Below are 20,386 nucleotides of genomic sequence, written 5' to 3'. Positions count from 1 at the left end.
GGCAACACACCTCCTGAAACAGCTGATTCAAAGGTTCAAAGGTCACGAGTAAAGGGCATGGTGTTTACAACGTCGAGAGTGCCGACTCGTACTCTGGCATGACCCTATACAACATAGACTCTCCTTCTCTCCATACTGTCAAAATTAGTTTTAGACTAACTTGTGGTTGAGTTTTTAAGTTTTGATTGCGAAATCTCGAATGATTGGGTAACAGAATGACCGATGTGTGTGTATGTACGAGACTGTGTGATTGTGCTTATATACGTATCTGTGCATGCGTGCAACAAGTCCCAACCGGCTTTCCATATCCATCTACATGCGTTACCAAGCAATCGCAAAGACGAAGTCGACGTACAGTTCTGGCGACTGATTGATAGATACCATGCTTCCTTTGACCAACTTCATCGACACTGTATGTCTTCATATCGTTTTCTGCATATTTTATTGTAGCGTATTGCAGCATATATTGAATGTGGTTTCATTAAAGTGTACATGCAAAGGTTGATAATTTTTTTCGTAATTATGTTTATTTTGCCATAAAAATAAATGATATTGCATTCATACCTCTAAATATTATGCGCATTGGCAAGAAAGTCGCAAAAATACTTGCCCCCTTAATCCCCTGTGCTTCGACTAACTTCGGCACCTCAGCCATCGTTTTATCCTTCATTGTGTCTTGTATAAATTTGACTAGCTAGTTCACTTAAAATCTCAATATCTCTCTCTCTCTCTCTCTCTCTCTCTCTCTCTCTCTCTCTCTCTCTCTCTCTCTCTCTCTCTCTCTCTCTCTCTCTCTCTCTCTCTCTCTCTCTCTCTCCTTGTCGACCATAAGACAACGTCTTTCAGCTCTGTATTATGCTAATTATTCTTTAGTTCAATTTTACCTTATTATCGCATATGTGTTATACCACATTTGCAACAATAGCATGGCAAATATTCAAGGCAATATGTATGTGTAACTGCATCGGGACCATTATTTGAGTTCAAGAAAAGAACTGCTTTATTGATATATTACACAAACAGGTAAATTTTGCATTTAAATTCTTTTTACCCGGCGTTAAATAGAAATTGAAATACGGCGAATAACAAGTGTCTTACGCTACCTTATTTCAGTAAATACTTCTACCCCAAATATTAATTTATGTTAGCAGTTATACTTCCATGACAGAACGAAGATTTGTTACCATTATATATATAAAAAAATGAAATTTTGAAAGTCACATTCTGGCATTTTCCACTATCTTATTTCCGTTTAATAAGACTTTTACAACTAAATAACTGTCAGTAATTAATTCTGGAATTTTGGAAGATGTAAGAGACTTGGAGTGGCGGAGATCGAAAGGAAGATTGTTCCATGATGCAGGGCCAAATGCGAGAGAAAGATCTCTCGCCAAAAGTCTGTTTAGAAACCCTTCGAACCCAAAGAAGACGAGAATCAGAGGAAGTGGAGCGGAGTTGTCTTCGTTATGGAGTACATCGATGAAGAAGGTTAGCGAGAATTGATGAAGCACAGAGATGAAACTTTGCATTAAAAAGAGTTGTTTAGTCTCTTTGCTGATTACTCGGCTTCTCCATGTCTAGTTTATTTTTCCCTCCATAACGTTGGATCTGAGTCAGGATATGGACTGAAACTCTTGAACTTTTGATCTCCCATGATGCATTGTTCCCAGTCAGGCCAGAACCGTTCCCTCATCCTATAGCAATAGCGTTCAAGATTCTTGTAATCACCTGGTAGAAATTATAACAACATTTATACTAATTATATTTCACACACAGGTAAAGTAAAACACGTTCACGTAAAAACTGTTGACTTATACCTTGGTCGTTCTACGTCATGAAAACTTTACGACATAATTTCTTCCGTGGTGCTCCGGCAATTTGAGCGACAGTCAAAATTGCCTTTTGTTTTTTCCCCGAATTTTAATACCTTAGTTTGATTCTTTGTAATAATCATTCCATATCAATAAATACTTCTGCCCGAAGGCTTTGTCACTACTCATCTTTCAACTCGTTGTAACAAGCCTCCCCCGTATTTTCCTTGTCTTTTTTTTGAATAAGGAAAAGGGTTGTGGAATAATATCATCAACACCTATCCTTATTGATACAATCTAATGAATCATTTTGTTCGTCAAAGCGGTTAATCTCAACATCGAAACTATGATAAATGAGCGTCACACAGAATGATGAAACGATTGTCGTAATTACAGTGGACATCGACATTTCCTTCATACACTATGGTTGAAAATCATTTGGTATAATTAACATTGGCGTACATGGTAGTGAAATTATAACCCCCCCCCAAAAAAAACAACAACAACAACAAACAAACAAAAAAACCCAACAAAAACAAAACAACAAAAACAAACAAACAAACAAACAAACAAACAAACAAACAAACAAATAAATAAACCAAACAAATAAAACAAAAAACAACTACGGTGATGTATTGGGAAAGAACAAATTAGGTAACAAGGGATGTCAGATCATTCTATTGTAATTGTCACATTTATTCACGTCTCCTAAAAATCCCTTATTTGTGTGTCGGAAATAGTCAAAAGTACCACGGGTTTCATGAATACTATATAATTCTCCTTCACGCTATGACGAGTTTTATTGGTATCGTCATTGTAACCAGTAATCGAAATTATCAACACTTATCAATATCATACATAGATGACGTCACACGTTTTCTATTGCAGTTTCTGTCTATGCTTTATCCACAACTAATTTTGTTTAGTATTACTGTACATTTATCCAATAAACCCACATGACAAATAATTACGTAATACCAATTAGAAGTAGTTGTCATGACTAGCAACTAATCTAGTCTAACATGTTTACCTTTCACAAGTGCTTCTTGAGGAGAACCAGAAAGTTGCCAAACAACCTGTGCAAGTTGTCCAAATATGGCACAGTCCTCCTGACAGGGTTCGTTACCAAACATAAACTTCTTGTCCCCTGGAATGCAAAATGTCTACAGTAATCCACTAGTATTACATTTGAATCGTAATAACTCAGAATTTACACAATTTCAGCAGGTCTAAATCGGTCTGGACATGGAAGGACGAATACTCCAGAGACAAGACATTGAAGACATAGTCCAACTGGTGCGTTATATATGTCAAAGTTATGGGGCAAATTTGATTGATGTCTCGAGATAAAAGTTAAACATAATTTATTGACCAATTTGCACTTTGACCTTGAATATGGAGGTCAAAATCATAGGTCAAGGTATAAATGGAGTCTTTGCTTATTCAGCGTTTGGGTTAAACATAGAAAAACTGGTAATTATATTTGAGTTGAAAATGTTTCTTTAAGCTCATAGGTCTATGTCTCATTAGAAAGCTCATTATGCATGGATAGTGTGGGGTTAGATAGTTGAATGGTACCCATAGATATAAAACTTTTTGGCGATAACAGACCAAATGTACTTCCGTCGTTATCACTAATATGACTGCCAGAGATCAAGGTCGCAAAATTGAGTGACTTGCATGTGCTTTAGATAGTCAAATATAATTTGAAATGCTTGATTTAAAAAGCTAAGATAATAGAAATTTGTGTATTGGCCCGTGAGGAAAACTTTCAAGGTCAAAGGTCTGATAATACGTCTACGGGTGTAGGTTTGTCTTATAGCACCAACGTTATGATGTATATTTTGAAATTAAACAAATATGGCTGTTAGTTGATCATGTTTCGTTCGATCATAAAATAAAGTGATGTGCGTATATTTCACATACTATATGTTACGTTTGCACTAGGTTTGGTTGAAATCGGTTGGTGAAGATGTAAGGGTGTCGACCGCATACATACATACATACATACATACATACATACATGCATTCACGTTTGGACGCACAGGCGAAACCCAACGACATATACAAGTCCCTTCCAGGCGCGCGGTGCCTGCTAACTAAAACATTTGAACCTTATTAGGATGCTTATCACTGAAAATTCACTACCTCCAAATATTTCGGCATGTTGCAAATTTTCCAAAATGTTAATTTTACCTTCAGATTATTATATGTACCGATTTATCACCTTTTTTGGTCTTTATGTACTCTTTAAATAGAAATAAATGTAACTGCGATTGATATACTCTGATACGTCCCCTTCCCTCGATCATTTATTTGTGTGTTTTCTAACACTTTTCTATCCGAGGCATGTACCCATCTTCATGCATACATCAGAACGTCATTTACAGAAAATTGCATTAAAATTACTAGGCTCTCCTATTGAAAACTGCAGTCTTCCCTCGGCGCTAACTCGTGACACGGTAATTGATGAAATAGCCTGCAATATCGGGAGTTTTCTGCCGCCCTCTTCGCTCGTTCTTCGATTCTGTAATTGAGAGAGGTTGCATTGGCCGATCCATGGCGGCACCTGACAAGACGTATGTGACTACTACAGAAAGCAGTGGACTTACCTAGAATTACAGACAGTGCCCTGATGTCTTTTTCAGCTATGCTGTATATCTCATCCTCGCTATGACGACCCATTCCATGACCGTACATCAATTGCCTAGTGCTACGCCTTGCATACCTGAACACTAACGACGTCAAAATAGGAATTTGAGGCAGAAGCGATAGCACATTCGGATTTTTGCCCAACCACCGATAATGCGCCAGTGTCCTACCGGTAAAATGACAGACAAGAAATTACATCTCAGTATTCAGATAGTCATCAACTCTATTTAATCAAGAAGGATGCTGTGTTAAAACTTACATGGGTGCGACTAAAATGTTTTATATTCGGTGTTGATCTACAGAATAATCGACGGGTGATAATTGTACAGCGTATGGTCACGAAATCCATTGTTGAGGGGAGTTTGATAAACGGCATACACCATTATTATCTGCAACTTCTGTACCACTGTTTGACTATACACATTTAACAACATTCACTAGCTAGCATAATCCTGTCGTCGAGGGCATCAATGGTTGAATTCTTTCAATCATACTAACCATACAAAATTTTCTTCTACCATTTTCTCAAAGGCCCTAGCCGTGGCTCTTTCTGACGGACTCAAATGTTTACTGAGATCTACATTGAATCTTTCATTAAGCATCTCAATAATAAAACCGGAATCACTGAAGATTTCCCCATTTAATTGAATCCATGGAGTTTTGTTTTTTGGTGACATCTCAAGGCCGTGTGCGCTCTGAAACATGAACAGACAATTTGGATGAAGCATTTGAACACATATATCTACTCCCCTGACGACATTTCTGTCAATAGTAATGTTATTACTGTATTAGTTGAAGCACCTCCTTTTTACTGACTTTTCATTGTTCAACAAATTTTTGAATAAAAAGTCTAACCCTAACAGTACAACACAATCTCAAATCAAGTACTTTGTTGCCATGGAAACCAAAAACTACCAACTTACCACATAAGGGATGTTAGCAAATCTCAGATATGTTTCCAATTTCAAAGGAAAAGGAGAAAGGCTGGGCGCATATCGACCTCGTCCAATTTGACGCAGTATCACTGTATCTTTGGGAAGGTCCACCAGATTTCTCTTCCTTCAAATGAAATTCTAGCATTACTGTGCATTCTACGACTAATCACGTCGTGTGTATGGCAATGTGAAAACTTGTTAAGTCAGCCCTAAACCCAGAAACTTTAGAATGATCTTTTAAATCTCACCTGGTTCATCTTTACAGTATTTGATGTACTTTGTTATTCAGCGATACTGTACTAGTACTATAGCTAGGGCAATTGTTTTGTAAAGTAACCAAAGATATAATTTTCTAAAAATTGGTTATTACTTTTAATAGACACTGTATTTGTTAATTAGTGGTCAATATTATCTGTATAGTAGGTAGTGTACAGTGGCAAATTTCAATCTTGAGCTAAAATTGTTTTGAATCTGTCACCATGTTAAAATTGTACTAGATGTAAGTGAAGTGTCATTTTTCGATAGACAACCACAGTATATATTCACTGAAAACTTAAAATTCCAATAATTAGAATTGTGTGGACACATACGCAGTACATTGAGAAAGAGATTGAAATCGTGGTCAACAAAGAGGGCGCTGGTTTTTGGGTGCGGTTTGATTTATCGTGTTTACTGCTTCGAAAAATACCTTTACCTATAGGTCATGCAATACTATTCACGGTGTACGATATTTCGAGAAAGTTATTGTACCTCACAGAAGATTTTATAAAAAAACACGCTCTAGTTGCAGCTAACCTAGGGATTTGTATGTAATGATGTACGTAGAGTGCAACATCGTCATACTGGGTGTAGTATCACAAACGAGTTTGTTTCATGTCACGTAAGGTATCCGTTATGACCTAAATTTACCTTGAAGTTATACTATAGGGCTACAGAAAACCTTCATTAACACTACAGCAATTCTAATGTTACTATTACTCATATAATAACAGTGCATACATGACTGTTCTTTGAGTGCTCATTCTTTAATAATGTGATTCTTGGTCCCAGACTACAGACATGCATGTATCGTGTATGTATGGCACTGCTACTAGTCTGTGCCTTTCAACACCATGTAACTAACCTGGAAGTTTGTATGTACATGTACATGTACACATGTATGGATCAAGAGGGGGTGCTCATTATTAGCTCACCGCGTGCCTTAAGGCTGCCGGCTGATCGCAAGGCTATAAGTGAAATACATGGAATTACCTAGGTAAGAGTTTACGGATTCCAATGAACGAAACACCAGCTACAATAACTGCACCGACAGTCCATAACAATTGGATCATCGTATACGGCTGCAGACTAAGAAAATTAATGGCGACGGACTGTGACACCAATATATACACAGATTAAGTTCACTGGGTCAAGGGTCAGGTGTGTATAGTGTACTCAGAGTGTCCTGAAGGTTGTAAAGATAAGTAGTGTTCTTCAACCGTAACGAGGCTTCTCATTGAGTGCTGTCTGACTACTAGAATACAGACAAGGGCTGGGATCAGAATTTACGGCAGGAGGGACCTGGGGAGAAATGTGTGTGTGTGGGGGGGGGGGGGGGGGTGGGGGGCATGTGATATTTGGTGGCTATATTACTTTGGGTGTCTAGTTGGGAAATTGTTCAAAACAAAATGATCGCATCACAGATGTGTGTTTTGGGTCAAAAGTTGAAGCTAGGGCCACTTCCAGCAGACACTTTATTCTGGCAGACAGTTGAAGGCACTTTAAATGACACCTGACCTTAAACCTTGAGCATTGTTAAACAACAATAAAACCTCTAAAAAGGACTTTACTCATCGTTTTCTCCTTCACAAACTTATACATGGAACAACTCATAGACGTTACATAATAATGAGCCAAAAACCAAAAAAAAACCTTTTAAAATATTCTTACTTTACCTGTTGTAAACATTTAACTATAATAATTTTCTTCCTGCGCTATTTTTCTTGAAAGTAATTAGTTGTGCTTAGTACATGTAGTCATCTGGTAGGCGTGCTACAGGTCTATATAGGTTATACATAGGCCTTTCACTGATAAAAAATGTAATAATATTCGATAGTATATAAGATCAAATTTTTATTCGTATTTTGATAATAACAATAATAAGTAGATTTACAGAGGGCGCAATCTCTGCAAGAAGAACTCAAGGTACAGAGGTAAATGGAAAGAAAGTTACTGTAAGATGAAAAGTGGATTCACAGACAATGGATACAAGGCAATTGGAGAAGGCTGAGACTAATAATGTTAAAGAGACAGGTCTTGAGAAATCGGAGGACGGATGTAAGAGACTTGGAGTGGCGGAGATCAAAAGGGAGATTGTTCCATGATGTAGGGCCAATGTGAGAGAAATGTCTCTCGCCAAAAGTTTGCGTAGAAACCCTTGGAACACACAGAAGACGAGAATCGAAGGAAGAGCTGAGTTGTCTTTGTGGAGTATATTCGGCTACGTCATGCCCATTTTATTTTTCCTTCCATAACGTTGGATCTGAGTCAGGATAAGAATTGAAACTCTGCAACTTTTGATCTCCCATGATGCATTGTTCCCAGTCAGGCCAGAACCGTTCCCTCATCCTACAGCAATAGCCTTCAAGATTCTTGCAATCACCTGAAAGAAATTATAACAACATCTGTAATTATATTTCACATAGATCAAGTAAAACACGCTCACCAAAAAATGTTGAATTATACCTGTTTTCCTGAAAACTTGCCAGATTTTTGCTAATTTATGTTATGATTTATTGTAATATCATTCCATAAAAATTTTTTTTTTCATCCAACTCAAAATACTTCTGCCAGAAGGGCTTTGTCACCACGCCTCTTTCGACTTGTTGTAACAAGTCCCCGTGTTGTCAACGTCCTTTTTTTCTGAACGAAGAAAAGGGTTGTGGAATAATATCTTAGCATCAACACCTATCTTTATCATCACAATCAAATGAATCATTTTTGGTCGTCAAAACGGTAGATCTCGACATCGAAACTATGATAAATGACGGTCGCACAGTCTGACGAAAAAAATGGCGTAATTACAATGAACATTTATTTTATTTGCTTGTTGAAAATCACTCGGTATAATTAACATATTGGCGTAAATGGTAGAGTGAAATTAGAAAAAACTCCACAGTAATGTATTCGGAAAGAAAGAGTCATAACAAGGAAATACGATGATGTAATTGGAACTTTTATATTCACGGTGTACAGACATTTTCCGTTAAAAAATTCACAGTATGAGTGTCGCAATTTAACCAAATAATCAAAAATACAGTCATGTGGTTTCAGGTTTCATGAACACTATATAAAAATTCTATTTCATGCTAGGGTAAATTTTATGTTTCTCGTCTTTGTTACCAGTAATCGAAATTATCAAAACCTATCAATATCATACGAAACTAAAGTAACATGTTTTCTATTACAGTTTCTTTCTATGCTTTATCCTCGTTCCACAACTATTTTTGATTAGTATTATTATACACTAACTCCCATGAATATGAGTATGAAGAGTCACTATGTACTAATGACAAATACTCACGTGGTACCAAGAAAAGAGGATTAGAAGTAGTTGACTAGCAACTAATCTAGTCTAACACGTTTACCTTTCACAAGTACTTCTTGAGGAGAACCAGAAAGTTGCCAAACAACCTGTGCAAGTTGTCCAAATATGGCACAGTCCTCCTGACAGGGTTCGTCACCAAACATAAACTTCTTGTCCCCTGGAATGCAAAATGTTTACAGTAATCCACTAGTATTACATTTGAATCGTAATAACTATCAAAACTGACACAATTATCAATAGTTCTAAATGGGTCTGGACAAGGAAGGTCGAATAATACAGAGACAAGCCTTCATTGAATACATAATAAATGCAACTGGTGTTAATTATATGGCAAAGTTATGGCGCAAATTTGAATGGGGTCTCGAGACACAAAACTTCATAATTTATTGACAAATCTGCTATTTGACCTTGAATATGGATGTCAAAGTCAAATGTCAAAATATAAAAAGAAAGCGTGAAGAAAACGTTCAAGGTCAAAGGGCAAGGTCTTAAAACAGAGCTCTTATTTGATAATATGGGTGTAGGTATGCATTATAGATCCAGAGTTACGTTGTATATTGTGAAATTTAACAAATATGGCTGCCGTTTTGCCATATTTGGTTCGTCGTAAAATAAAGTGATGTGCGTATGTCTCACATTGTTACCTTTGTGCCAGGTTTATTTGTTGGTGGAGATATATGAGGGTGAACGCATGCATACATGCACATTTGAATGGACCAACGTATATAAGTCATCTCCGGGCGGTGCTCGCTTGGGACTAAAATAATTTGAACCTTATCGGAAAGCTTATCACGGAAAATTTGCTACCTCGCAATATCTTGGTGACATATATGCAAATGTACCCATTATGCAAATTTCACATTCAGAATATCACATCTTTGGTCTACATGTACTTAAATTTAGCTTCGATTGACACTCTGGACTACACCCCCTTCCCTCGATTATTTATCTGTGTATTTTCCGACACTTTTATCCATGCACCCATCTTCATGCATACATCAAAACTTCATTTACAGAAATCACATTTAAATTTCTAGACTCTCCTATTGAAAACTGCAGCCTTCCCTCGGCGCTACATGACACATACTGAAATAGACTAAGAATATACGGAGTTTTCTGCTGCCCTCTAGTCGTTCATCTCTTTGAGAGAGAGGTTGCATTGGCTGATGCATGGAGCCGCCCAACAAGGCGTATCTAGACTACTACAAATACAGAAACCACTTACCTAGAAATACAGACAGTGCCCTGATGTCTTTTTCAGCTATGCTGTATATCTCTTCCTCACTATGACGACCCATTCCATGACCGTACATCATTTTTCCAAGACTACGCCTGAAAAACCTGAACCCCAACGACGTCAAAATGGGAATTTCAGGCATAAGCAATAGCACTTGCGGATTTTTTCCAAACCACCGATAATACGCCAGTGTCCTACCGGTAAAATGACAGACAAGAAATTACACCTTAAGATTCAGATAGTAATCAAATCTAATTAGTCAAGAAGGATGTAGTATTAAAACTTACAATGTGTGCGACCAAAATCTGTTTTACATTTGGTGTTGATCTTCAGAAGTATTATAATCGAAGTAGCAAAGTTTAGTTAGGGCTAATCTAGAGGTAATATTTGTACAACGTATGATCATCAAATCCATTGTTGATGGGAGTTTGATAAATATGCATCATTATTATTTGCAAGTTTTGTACCACTTTTTGACTACACATGTAATAATATTCACTAGCTAGCATAATCCTGTCGTGGAGGGCGTCAATGATTGAATCCTTTCCAGAGGGATATACCAATTTTGTTCAAAATAACATAATACTTTTTAAAAAATATAATAGTATTTTTTTTCCAATCATACTAACCAGTAAAGATTTTCTTCTACCATTTTCTCAAAGGCCCTAGCCGTGGCTCTTTCTGACGGACTCAAATGTTTGCTGAGATCTACATTGAATCTTTCATTAAGCATCTCAATAATAAAACCGGAATCAGAGAAGCTTTCCCCATTCAATTCAATCCATGGAGTTTTGTTTTTTGGTGACATCTCAAGGCCGTGTACGCTCTGAAATATGAACAGACAGTTTGGATGATGCATTTGAACACACATATCCACTCCCAGGGCCATGGGTTTCCTATCAATGTTATTAGTTGAAGTACCTTCTTGTTACTATGACTTATCATAGTTTTAATTGAATTTATGAATGAAAATTCAACACTTCTGACCCTAATAGTACAACAAAAACACAAATCAAGTATGGCGTTCCATATTACTAATTAATACTTTTGCTGTTATAACTGCCAACCTAAAGCTATATCAACTTACCACATAAGGGATGTTAGCAAATCTCAGATAGGTTTCCAATTTTAAAGGAAAAGGAGAAATGTTAGGTACATATCGACTTCGTCCAATTTGTCGAAGTATCACTGTATCTTTGGGAAGGTCCACCAGATCTCTCTTCCTTCCAATGAAATGAAATTCTAGCATTACTATGTATTCTTGTCTAACCATGCTGTGTGTGTGTGTGTGTGTGTGTGTGTGTGTGTGTGTGTGTGTGTGTGTGTGTGTGAAGGATTTTTTTTCAATTAACTGTAGCAGTACTATTGTGAATTCTAGGCCCATCGCGTTGTCTGTGTGATCATGTGAATACCTCTTGATCAGTCAGCCCTAAACCAAGAAACTTGAGAATGAACTTTTTAAAACTCTTCCGGTTCATCTTTACAATATTTGAGGTACTCTGCTATTCAATGATATACTATCATCTTTAAACCGGCACTAGCTGCAACTGGGGCATTTGTTTTCATAAAAGTAATATTTATTAAAAATTGGTCAATTACTTATAAAAAGACATTGTATTTGTAAATTAGTGGTCAGTATTATATGTAGGTAGTTAGTCTAGTTCCAATACGACCGTGTAACGATTTACACTATGTTATCTTCACACATTATGTCTAGTTAAAGTCGTTACCCTAGCACAGATATCTGTGCTACCCCAACAGCGTTCATATAAACGTGATGACATTATCGCGTCTCCACATGATTTTGGTTAAGTACAGCTGCACTAATTAAATATTAAATGAGCAATTGTCTGAAGGATTTGTGATGGTTTACTTCTGACATGCACCGTTTATCCTTTGCCCAGCATGTAAAATTTTGACTTTTACTAGACGTAATGTGTGAAGATAGCGTACGTGTAAATCGTAACATTGCAGTATGAAAACGTGTCTAGACTAGCAGGTAGTGTACTGGCAACCCAGTGGTGGCAGTCCCAGACGAAGCGGGTACGCATGCTTGTTAGAAATTTCACGGAATATGGGGTGTTTTTCGTCGGCCATCTAGGTCCGTCGCGTGGAATCGTAAAAAAGGGGTACTTTTTCAGATCGACCTCCTAGAATAGGAGAATATTGTACGTGCAGTGCACAGGGGCGTGTAATATTTCATAGATTGTTGTTTTCCAGGTCTACAGACTAAATATAACAACCTTTTGATTAATATATATTCCTACATGTAAAGGGAAGAGACATTTCTTAGTAGTATAGAGATTGATACATTTGTAGCAGCAAGATTCGTACGATATTTTCCTGAGAAAACGGCATTCTAAGCAATAAGAAAACAACAATCTATGAAATATTACACGCCCCTGTGGTGCAGTGTATGGATTCGGTGTCCTTGAAGTTAAAACCTTCGGATTTTGGAAGTAAGGGGGAATTAAACATTTTTTGCTGTGATTTTTCCCATATTCACTAAAAAGGAGGTGTCTTTCATTGAAATATTCCAGGAAAGCCTGGTACATTTGAAATTTCGTTAACAGGCGCAGGCAGGCATGGGTACCCACCCATCCAGGGACTGTCACCACCGGAACTGGCAAATGGCAACCTTTGTGCTCTTTACTCAAAGAGGTCGACATCATGCCTATAGGCTGATCGCAATACTATAACTTAGTATAAGTGAAATACATGAAATTACCTAGGTACGAGTTTACGGATTCCAATGAACGAAACAGCAGCGACAGTAAGTGCCCCAGCAGTCCATACCAATTTTCTCTTCATCGTCAAGTCGTCGTATAAAGGCTGTAGACTAAGAAAATTAATGGCGACGACTGTGATACTAAAAATAGACACACAGATTAAGTTCAGCGGGTCAAGGGTCAGATACTAGGACTATAGTGTGCTGATTACATTAGTTTCGCCAACTTATTACAGCTCACAGGCACTAGTTTCCCGAGATACGTATCAGAATTTCTCTATCGGAATACAGAAAATGTTGATAATATCGATAATATTGACGTATTTGACATTTGATTCTTGTTTCTGCACTTGCAGAACAATTTTTTTTGCTCATAATTATAACCTGCTGCAAAGAATATCTTTTCTATCTTGAGTTGGTCAGCAAATTTGTTTACGTGCCTTTGACCGTCAACAATGTTTTCCCCCGAAAATCCTCCACCCCCCCCATCAAATGCTGTACCCTTTATAGGTAACTGTCTGGGAGAATAAAGTGTCTGTTGAAAGTGTCTGCCTGCCTGTCGCTTAGAATTGAAGTACATGGTACATGTATTACCTCTCAGGTACGAGTTGACCGATTCCAATGAACGAAACAGCAACAACGGTAACTGCCCCAACAATCCATAACAATTTGCTCTTCATTGTCGAGTCGTTGTACATGTATAACGGCTGTAGACTAAGAAAATTAATGGCGACGACTGTGACACCAATACACAAGATAAAGTTTACTGGGTCAAGGGTCAGATAGTGTTCTGGTTAGTTTCGCAGCAGTAGTTGAGCTGGGATGACAAATTGTTTTGTTGGGTACAATAACTTACTCGTAATAGTGTACACCAGGAAAGTATTGATTCACCTGTGGATAAACATAGCTGTACACGATAAATAATGAGTTTTCCTCGCCAAAACATTGCCCTCTACGGCGACCATGGTTTCAACATGTTTCTTTACTTATGACTGCTGGTGAACATGTACATTGTCTAATTATTCAGGGGTTTGATAAGATTCGCGAGGGAAATATATTCTGCAGGTAGATATCATTCATTTGGTATTCCACATATATTTCAGTAGCATGGCCATAGGCCTACAGGTACAGACACGATCTTGGTGACGTTGATAATTATCTCCTCTGGTATAATTTACATTGCATAATTTGACATGAGAAACCACACTCCAATATATCAGTTAATCGTAAGCTTGACTTCGAATTCGCCACAAAGGATAAAGTAACATCATGTAAGTAAGGGACGAGCGCACTATGTTACAAAAGCACCTAACTTCGTTCGTTTAGGGCAGGGGTGGGGGTGGGGTGTCTGGCGTCAATGCGATTGCTGAAGTTCATTTACGCACTTAAAACCAAATTTTGACGGAAAATGTTCACCCCTTCAATGATAACATACAGCTTTCGTATTTACTACTGAGATATTGATAAGTTGATAAGAAACACGAAGTGTACGTGAGTGTGGCAATACAAATATAAGCTTAACCAATAGTCAAAAGCAATATTCAGTATGGTTGAACGTTTCTTGAACACTGTGCAAAACTCTACTTTATTTTGAGCCTTATTTGTATCGTCATGCATTATTACCAGTAATCGAAATTAGCAAAACCTATCAATACCATACATAGTTGAAGAAACACGTTTTCTATTGCTGTCTATGCTTTATCCTCGTTCCACAGCTGTCTATGCTTTATCCTCGTTCCACAGCTGTCTTTGATTATTACTATCATTCTTTATTTACCAGAAATATAAATATGTGCGGACAGTGCTCAATGGTAAATGATTACATGATTAAAGGAAAGAGGGATTAGAAGTAGTTGACCAGCAACTAATCTAGTCTAACACTTGTGCAGGCACTAAATTGTGATATTGCCCTCGCTGGCATGTGTTATTATTTAATTAATGCAATAAGAGGACCACCCGATATAGAGAATTGAAAGTTCATTTCGACAGACCAACACACGTTAACGCGTTATCGTCTCCCTCGTATTCGCTCTTTCCCTTTTCACGCAGTTTCTCTGCCAGTCTCACTTGCATTCCTCTCCCACATCGTCTCTTTTTTTTGAATACATCGGAATCGGCGTAGATAAATGTATCTGTCTATTTATAATCAATAAAGATAAAAAATTAAATGAGATTCTTTGTTGATGTTCAATAATGATTCGCTGTTAGTTTCCCATCATTATTATGTTCATTTAATTTTTCCCTTCCACAAAGTTGGATCCGAATCTGGATAACGTAGGAAACCTTTCAACTTTTGATCTCCCATGATGCACTGTTCCCAGTCCGGCCAGAACCGTTCTTTCATCCTATAGCAGTAGTCTTCAAGATTCTTGCAATCACCTACAAAAGTTAGAATTATGGTGATTTAAAAACTATTTTATTCGCATGTGTACATTGCAGCAATTTCCAGTGAATACCTGTAATGGTCTAAACGGAAAATGATACTCAAGTTACAACTAATACAGTTGTAACATGGCGACAGAGTCAAAACCTAGCTTTGGCTGAAGATTTAAATAAACTTGCCACTACACTACCTACAGATAATATTGACCACTAATTAACATCTACAATGTCTTCTGTAAGTAATGACCAATTTCTAGTTAATCTATCTTTGGTTACTTGATTAAACAAACTCAGTTGCATCTAGTGCAGCTTTGACCGAGCTTTTATATAAACATTTTCAGGCGAATAAAACACTTATACTGTACACTCCAGCTTCTGCCATTTTGAATTAGATGACGGTGACATTGAAGGATTGACAGTCATTTCCGTTTACTTTCTAAACGCCCATTCGATCATCCTCGTTCCTAGACTTGTTTTGTTTACCTTTCACGAGCAAACCTTGAGGAGAATCAGGAAGCACCCATACAACCATTGCAAGTTGTCCAAATATAGCACAATCTTCTTCACAGGGTTCGTCACCAAACATAAAGTTTTTGTTACCTAAAATAAAAATAATATCAACATTACTGGTAGTATATGAATTGCAAATAACAGTTATATCTACATAATATTCAATATTTGTTGAATGTAGGGACATAGAGGTAGGATGAATATTACGCATATTACAAGAACTGAAGCATAATTAATTTGATAACACATCAAGTTATATAACACCAATGAACAATACAGGGACATTTTTAACAACCGATGTACAGTTTTATCGCTGATTAGTATATTTTCTAAACAGTAAAATTTGTGAAGACACAACAGTTTTACATCAAGGGAAAACAAAGGCGAGGCTGAGTTTGTCCTAGTTACTTTAGTTGATGACCCGTGAGTCAGGAAAAATCACTTTTCACCGTACTATATTGCGCGACTTCGCAGAAAGTAATTACAAGAGAAAGAAAATCAATCCATATCTACCAACCCATACACCCACCTATATACCCAAACAGTCAGTCAATCCATCAATCAATCCATCCATCCATCCATCCATCCATCCAATCTACCAAGACACCATCTCGAAAAGTCGGCTAACCCTTGTCGCTGCACCTGCTTCCTTCCATTATTTCTTGCGAGACTTAACAATTTTCGCGATTTCGCGATTTTTTCTCGAATAAGTAAAGAAAGTTTAGGGTTTGCAGTGAAAAATTACATTTTAAAGTTTGTAGGTGGGGGTCAGGTAACCGGAACCAAAAAGGCCTAAGTATCACTCTAAAACAATATTAAAGAACAGCTTGGCATTTCCATCCTATGTAAACAGGTCTTATTTTAGTAAGAGTGAAGTTACCGTATTGGAATCTAGTTTTCTAAGCGACTATGTAGCTTTCGTCCGAATTCCGGAATTTATTTTGTTTACTATGAAATACAAAAATTTTAAAATCAAGAAGTATGTACATGTGGGCGAATTGCCCCATCTGGGAATCAACACCAATGTATTATCTCAATGCTTACCAATAGAAGTTTTCTTCCGCCATTTTCTGAAAGGCCCTAGCCGTAGCCTTATCTGAAGGGTTTAAATGTTTATTGAGATCTACTTCGAACTTTTCGTTGAGAAACTCAATAATGAAACTGGTATCACCTAAGATTTCTCCATTGAACTCAATCCATGGGGTTTTGTGTTTTGGTGACCACTTCGAACTAGGAATATTCTGAAATTAAAATGCATGGTTTTCGTAAATATAACCTGTTCAACTTGATGATTCATTTTATAAAGGTAAATCTTTGTCCCAAAATAAGAAGCAGAAAATAATATGAAATTGTCAACACTTAATTGCTCCAATAATAAGAATACGTGGTCTTATGGAAATACGTGGGTAGGTAGCATCGGGTCACCCATGACAGGAAATTTGTACCGCCCCTCATCTTAATTTGAAGATGTTGCCTGTAATAATACTCATGGAAAAAATGGCTTCTTTCACTCCAAGTTTAAAATGCCCAGCGTCTAGGTATAGCATGTTTACTTTGTCAGTGTCAACAGAATATGCTGATGACGCGATTTTGATAAACTCATTAGAGACAACTAATGTTCGGACACGGATATTCAAAGACATTTTTTTTTTTTTTTTATATTTATAAGATTTTTATTGGTAACTTCAGTTGTTTACAATATAAGTTGCTCTTGTATTACATAATAAGATGGTGTATTGTTATCCATTTGTTACAGTGCCTTTCAAGTTTGTCTTTGTTAACAGCTATAATATACTCACAGTGATAATTGTATTTTACATGGTTCAAGTATAGTGCAAAGTGCGGTTTCAAGTTTTTCATCTTCATAGAGTAAATGTGTCTCTTGGCCAACAGAAGCAAGTGGTTATACAGATTTGTGAAAGTTATGTTTCCAAATAATATCTCACTGAGGGAGGGCAGGTCGAATAGAGTAAAGCAATTCTTGAAACAATTAAAAAAATCTTGCCAAAACTTTTGAGTTTCACTACATGAGTGGAATAAGTGCCTTAAAGTTTCATCATCTCTTTCACAAAAAGTGCAAGCTGGAGAGATCTGCATTCCCCTTCTCTTCAATTCATAATTTGTGAACAGAATGTGATGCAGCAATTTGAATTGGAATACTCTCGTTTTAGTGTCTATAGACACAATGAATGGTAGGGTGTACGTTGTAGCCCAATCCCCAGTGAAATCATATTCTCTTTCAAAATATTTTTCGCTAATTGGACGGGATTGATTTTGGTGTTGCAGGTCTTTTTTAATTTTAATTTTTGTGATTCGTGAATTCTTGATATAGCTATTCAACAGATAATAGTGATCTGATTCAACTCCTACAGGCTGGCCATCTTCATCTAGTTCCTTCCACTCAGGTGGAAGAGCCCGGATTATTCCATACAGTTTAATTATATCAATTTGACTCAGACCACCAGCCTGCAGATCATCCCATTGCAACAGTTGACCATTATTGTATAATTTACTTACATAATGAAAACCCTTATCTATCAAATCCTTATAAAATACTGACCTACCCCCAATCAAAATGTTTTTGTTGTTCCAAATCATTTGTTCACCAATATTACAATTATCGTCTGAATTAAAGGAAGCCCATGCTTGTAATGCTTCAGTATAAAACAGTGGGAGAGATGTACCAATAAGTCGGGTGTCAAAGTTACACTTAAATAAGAGATTACCACCCACTGATCTAAGACGCTTGTCGAAGAAGTTTTTCCAGGGGTGCTGGGTATCATCATCCAAATATCGTTTAATAAACATAACCCTAGACACTTTATGCATTGCATAAATATCAGGAGCATTTAAGCCCCCTTCACTTATTTCTTTGACCATAATGTTCCTTGCTACTTTATCTCTGCCAGCCCACAAGAAATTAAAAATCAACTTAGCAATTTTGTCCATAACATCTTTTGGCATGTACTGCATTCTCATAATAAAATTAATTTGTGACATAGCAAATGTTTTCAGAATTTGTATTTTACCCAATAAGGTAAGTGTTCTTATTTTCCAGCAGTTTAAAACATTTTCGATTCGTTTCAATGGGGATGCAAAATTAAGCTGGTTATTTAGCTCAAGATCATATGATACATGTACTCCCACTATCTTAATAGGGGTTTCAGGCCATTTAATTTTGAAAGTTTTTTTTGTCCTCCTTTTCCACAAACCAAGCCACATTGCCTCAGTCTTGTCAAGATTAATTGTCAGCCCCGACAAAAGATGAAAATTCTCAAGCATTTCAAAAAATACATCACAAGATTTCTCACTTTTCAAGAAGCATGTCAAGTCGTCTGCAAAAGCAGAGTATTTAACTTCCAGTGTATTGTCTATTTGAATACCTTCAATATTGGGATTACTTCTTAAGTTAGTTAGAAACACTTCCAGAGCCATGAGGAACAGATATGGGGATAATGGGTCTCCCTGTCTTACTCCACTTTGTAGGGGAAGACATTTGTTGTTATTAGTAAGGCTTAAAAAAATTGTGTGGTTCCGATTACGCTCTATGTCAGAATAGGTGGGGTAGGTAGATTTAAATGTTTTTTCCCCGTGTGAGTGTCTAGTTCAGGTAGTTATGTTTTGTGTTGTTTTCCATACGGTCTCTGTGTTATTGGGTTCCATACAGTCTCTGTGTTATTGGGTTCCTCCCATCAGATGTACATCCATTATAGATTGTTTTATATTGTCTTTGTAAGTTGATTTTTATCGCAATTTTATTTTATTTTTTTCTCGAATACGTAAACGAATGTTTAGGGTCGGCATTGAGAAACTAGTTGGGGTCGGGTAACCGGAACCAAACAATTGTTTAGGCCTAATCCAGCACTATTATGTTTTCTGGTGTGTTCATGATCGACAAAGACTTGTTAATACTGATAATCTAAATGGATCAAATGTCTGCATTAGCCATGTGGAGTTCCGTACAGTACTTAGAGTAGCAACTGCCATAAAGGGCTCGGTTAACACAATATTAACTTCTTACCACATAGGGGATCTTGGCAAATCTCAGATAGGTTTCCAGTTTCAATGGGAAAGGTGAATAACTCGGCACATATCTATGTCGACCAGCATGGCGGAGTATCACGGTGTCTTTGGGAAAGTCCATCTTGTTTCTTGGATAAAAAAAATCGCCACGATCGTGTAATGTTTCATGAAATAAATGTTGAGCTAACTTAAAGATGGCTCCCCTCTAAACAACATAAACTCATGCTAAGATCCGAAGGATAATCAAAATGGCTAGTATTCAGGGGATGTAGGTTCGTCTCCTACAGTGTGTCAAATTTCTTTCCTCAATTTCACTTTCATCATATATACTGCATGAAGGAAATAGTGCTCAATGTATTATACAGAGTTATATCTCGTTAAGGCAAGGTAATATGGATGTCATGCTATCACAACCAGGAATGTATTCTAAATGGATTCGCATTATTACTAATTAGATTATTTGCCACACGAATTTATTAATTCTGCTCTAAGGAGTAGCAGCTCTATTGGTCTTCTTGACCA

The 20,386-nt window shown here is 37.0% G+C and overlaps 3 protein-coding genes across 3 annotated transcripts; all 3 read right to left on the bottom strand.

Annotated features, from left to right (window-relative positions):
• Positions 1 to 1,582: 1,582 nt before the first annotated feature.
• LOC144444217 (failed axon connections homolog) lies at positions 1,583 to 6,729 on the bottom strand. The gene is made up of 6 exons (XM_078133633.1): positions 6,650 to 6,729; positions 5,387 to 5,522; positions 4,962 to 5,158; positions 4,424 to 4,629; positions 2,842 to 2,958; positions 1,583 to 1,728 (listed from the first exon to the last, which is right to left on the bottom strand). Exons 1-6 carry the CDS (start codon positions 6,727 to 6,729, stop codon positions 1,583 to 1,585), a joined length of 882 nt encoding a protein of 293 aa, XP_077989759.1.
• Positions 6,730 to 7,661: 932 nt separating this feature from the next.
• Positions 7,662 to 13,669, bottom strand: LOC144444695 (failed axon connections homolog). The gene is made up of 7 exons (XM_078134208.1): positions 13,544 to 13,669; positions 12,950 to 13,060; positions 11,309 to 11,444; positions 10,851 to 11,047; positions 10,210 to 10,415; positions 9,025 to 9,141; positions 7,662 to 8,039 (listed from the first exon to the last, which is right to left on the bottom strand). The coding sequence occupies exons 1-7, from the start codon at positions 13,645 to 13,647 to the stop codon at positions 7,894 to 7,896; spliced, it is 1,017 nt and encodes a 338-aa protein (XP_077990334.1). The 5' UTR covers positions 13,648 to 13,669; the 3' UTR covers positions 7,662 to 7,893.
• Positions 13,670 to 15,176: 1,507 nt separating this feature from the next.
• Positions 15,177 to 19,985, bottom strand: LOC144444216 (failed axon connections homolog). Its single transcript, XM_078133632.1, has 4 exons — positions 19,863 to 19,985; positions 16,886 to 17,082; positions 15,815 to 15,957; positions 15,177 to 15,328 (listed from the first exon to the last, which is right to left on the bottom strand). The coding sequence occupies exons 1-4, from the start codon at positions 19,983 to 19,985 to the stop codon at positions 15,177 to 15,179; spliced, it is 615 nt and encodes a 204-aa protein (XP_077989758.1).
• Between the last annotated feature and the right edge of the window lie 401 nt (positions 19,986 to 20,386).

Source organism: Glandiceps talaboti, chromosome 13 (assembly GCF_964340395.1).
Source record: "Glandiceps talaboti chromosome 13, keGlaTala1.1, whole genome shotgun sequence".
NCBI classification, from domain to species: Eukaryota; Metazoa; Hemichordata; class Enteropneusta; family Spengelidae; genus Glandiceps; species Glandiceps talaboti.
This window is presented reverse-complemented; position numbering and strand designations above follow the sequence as displayed.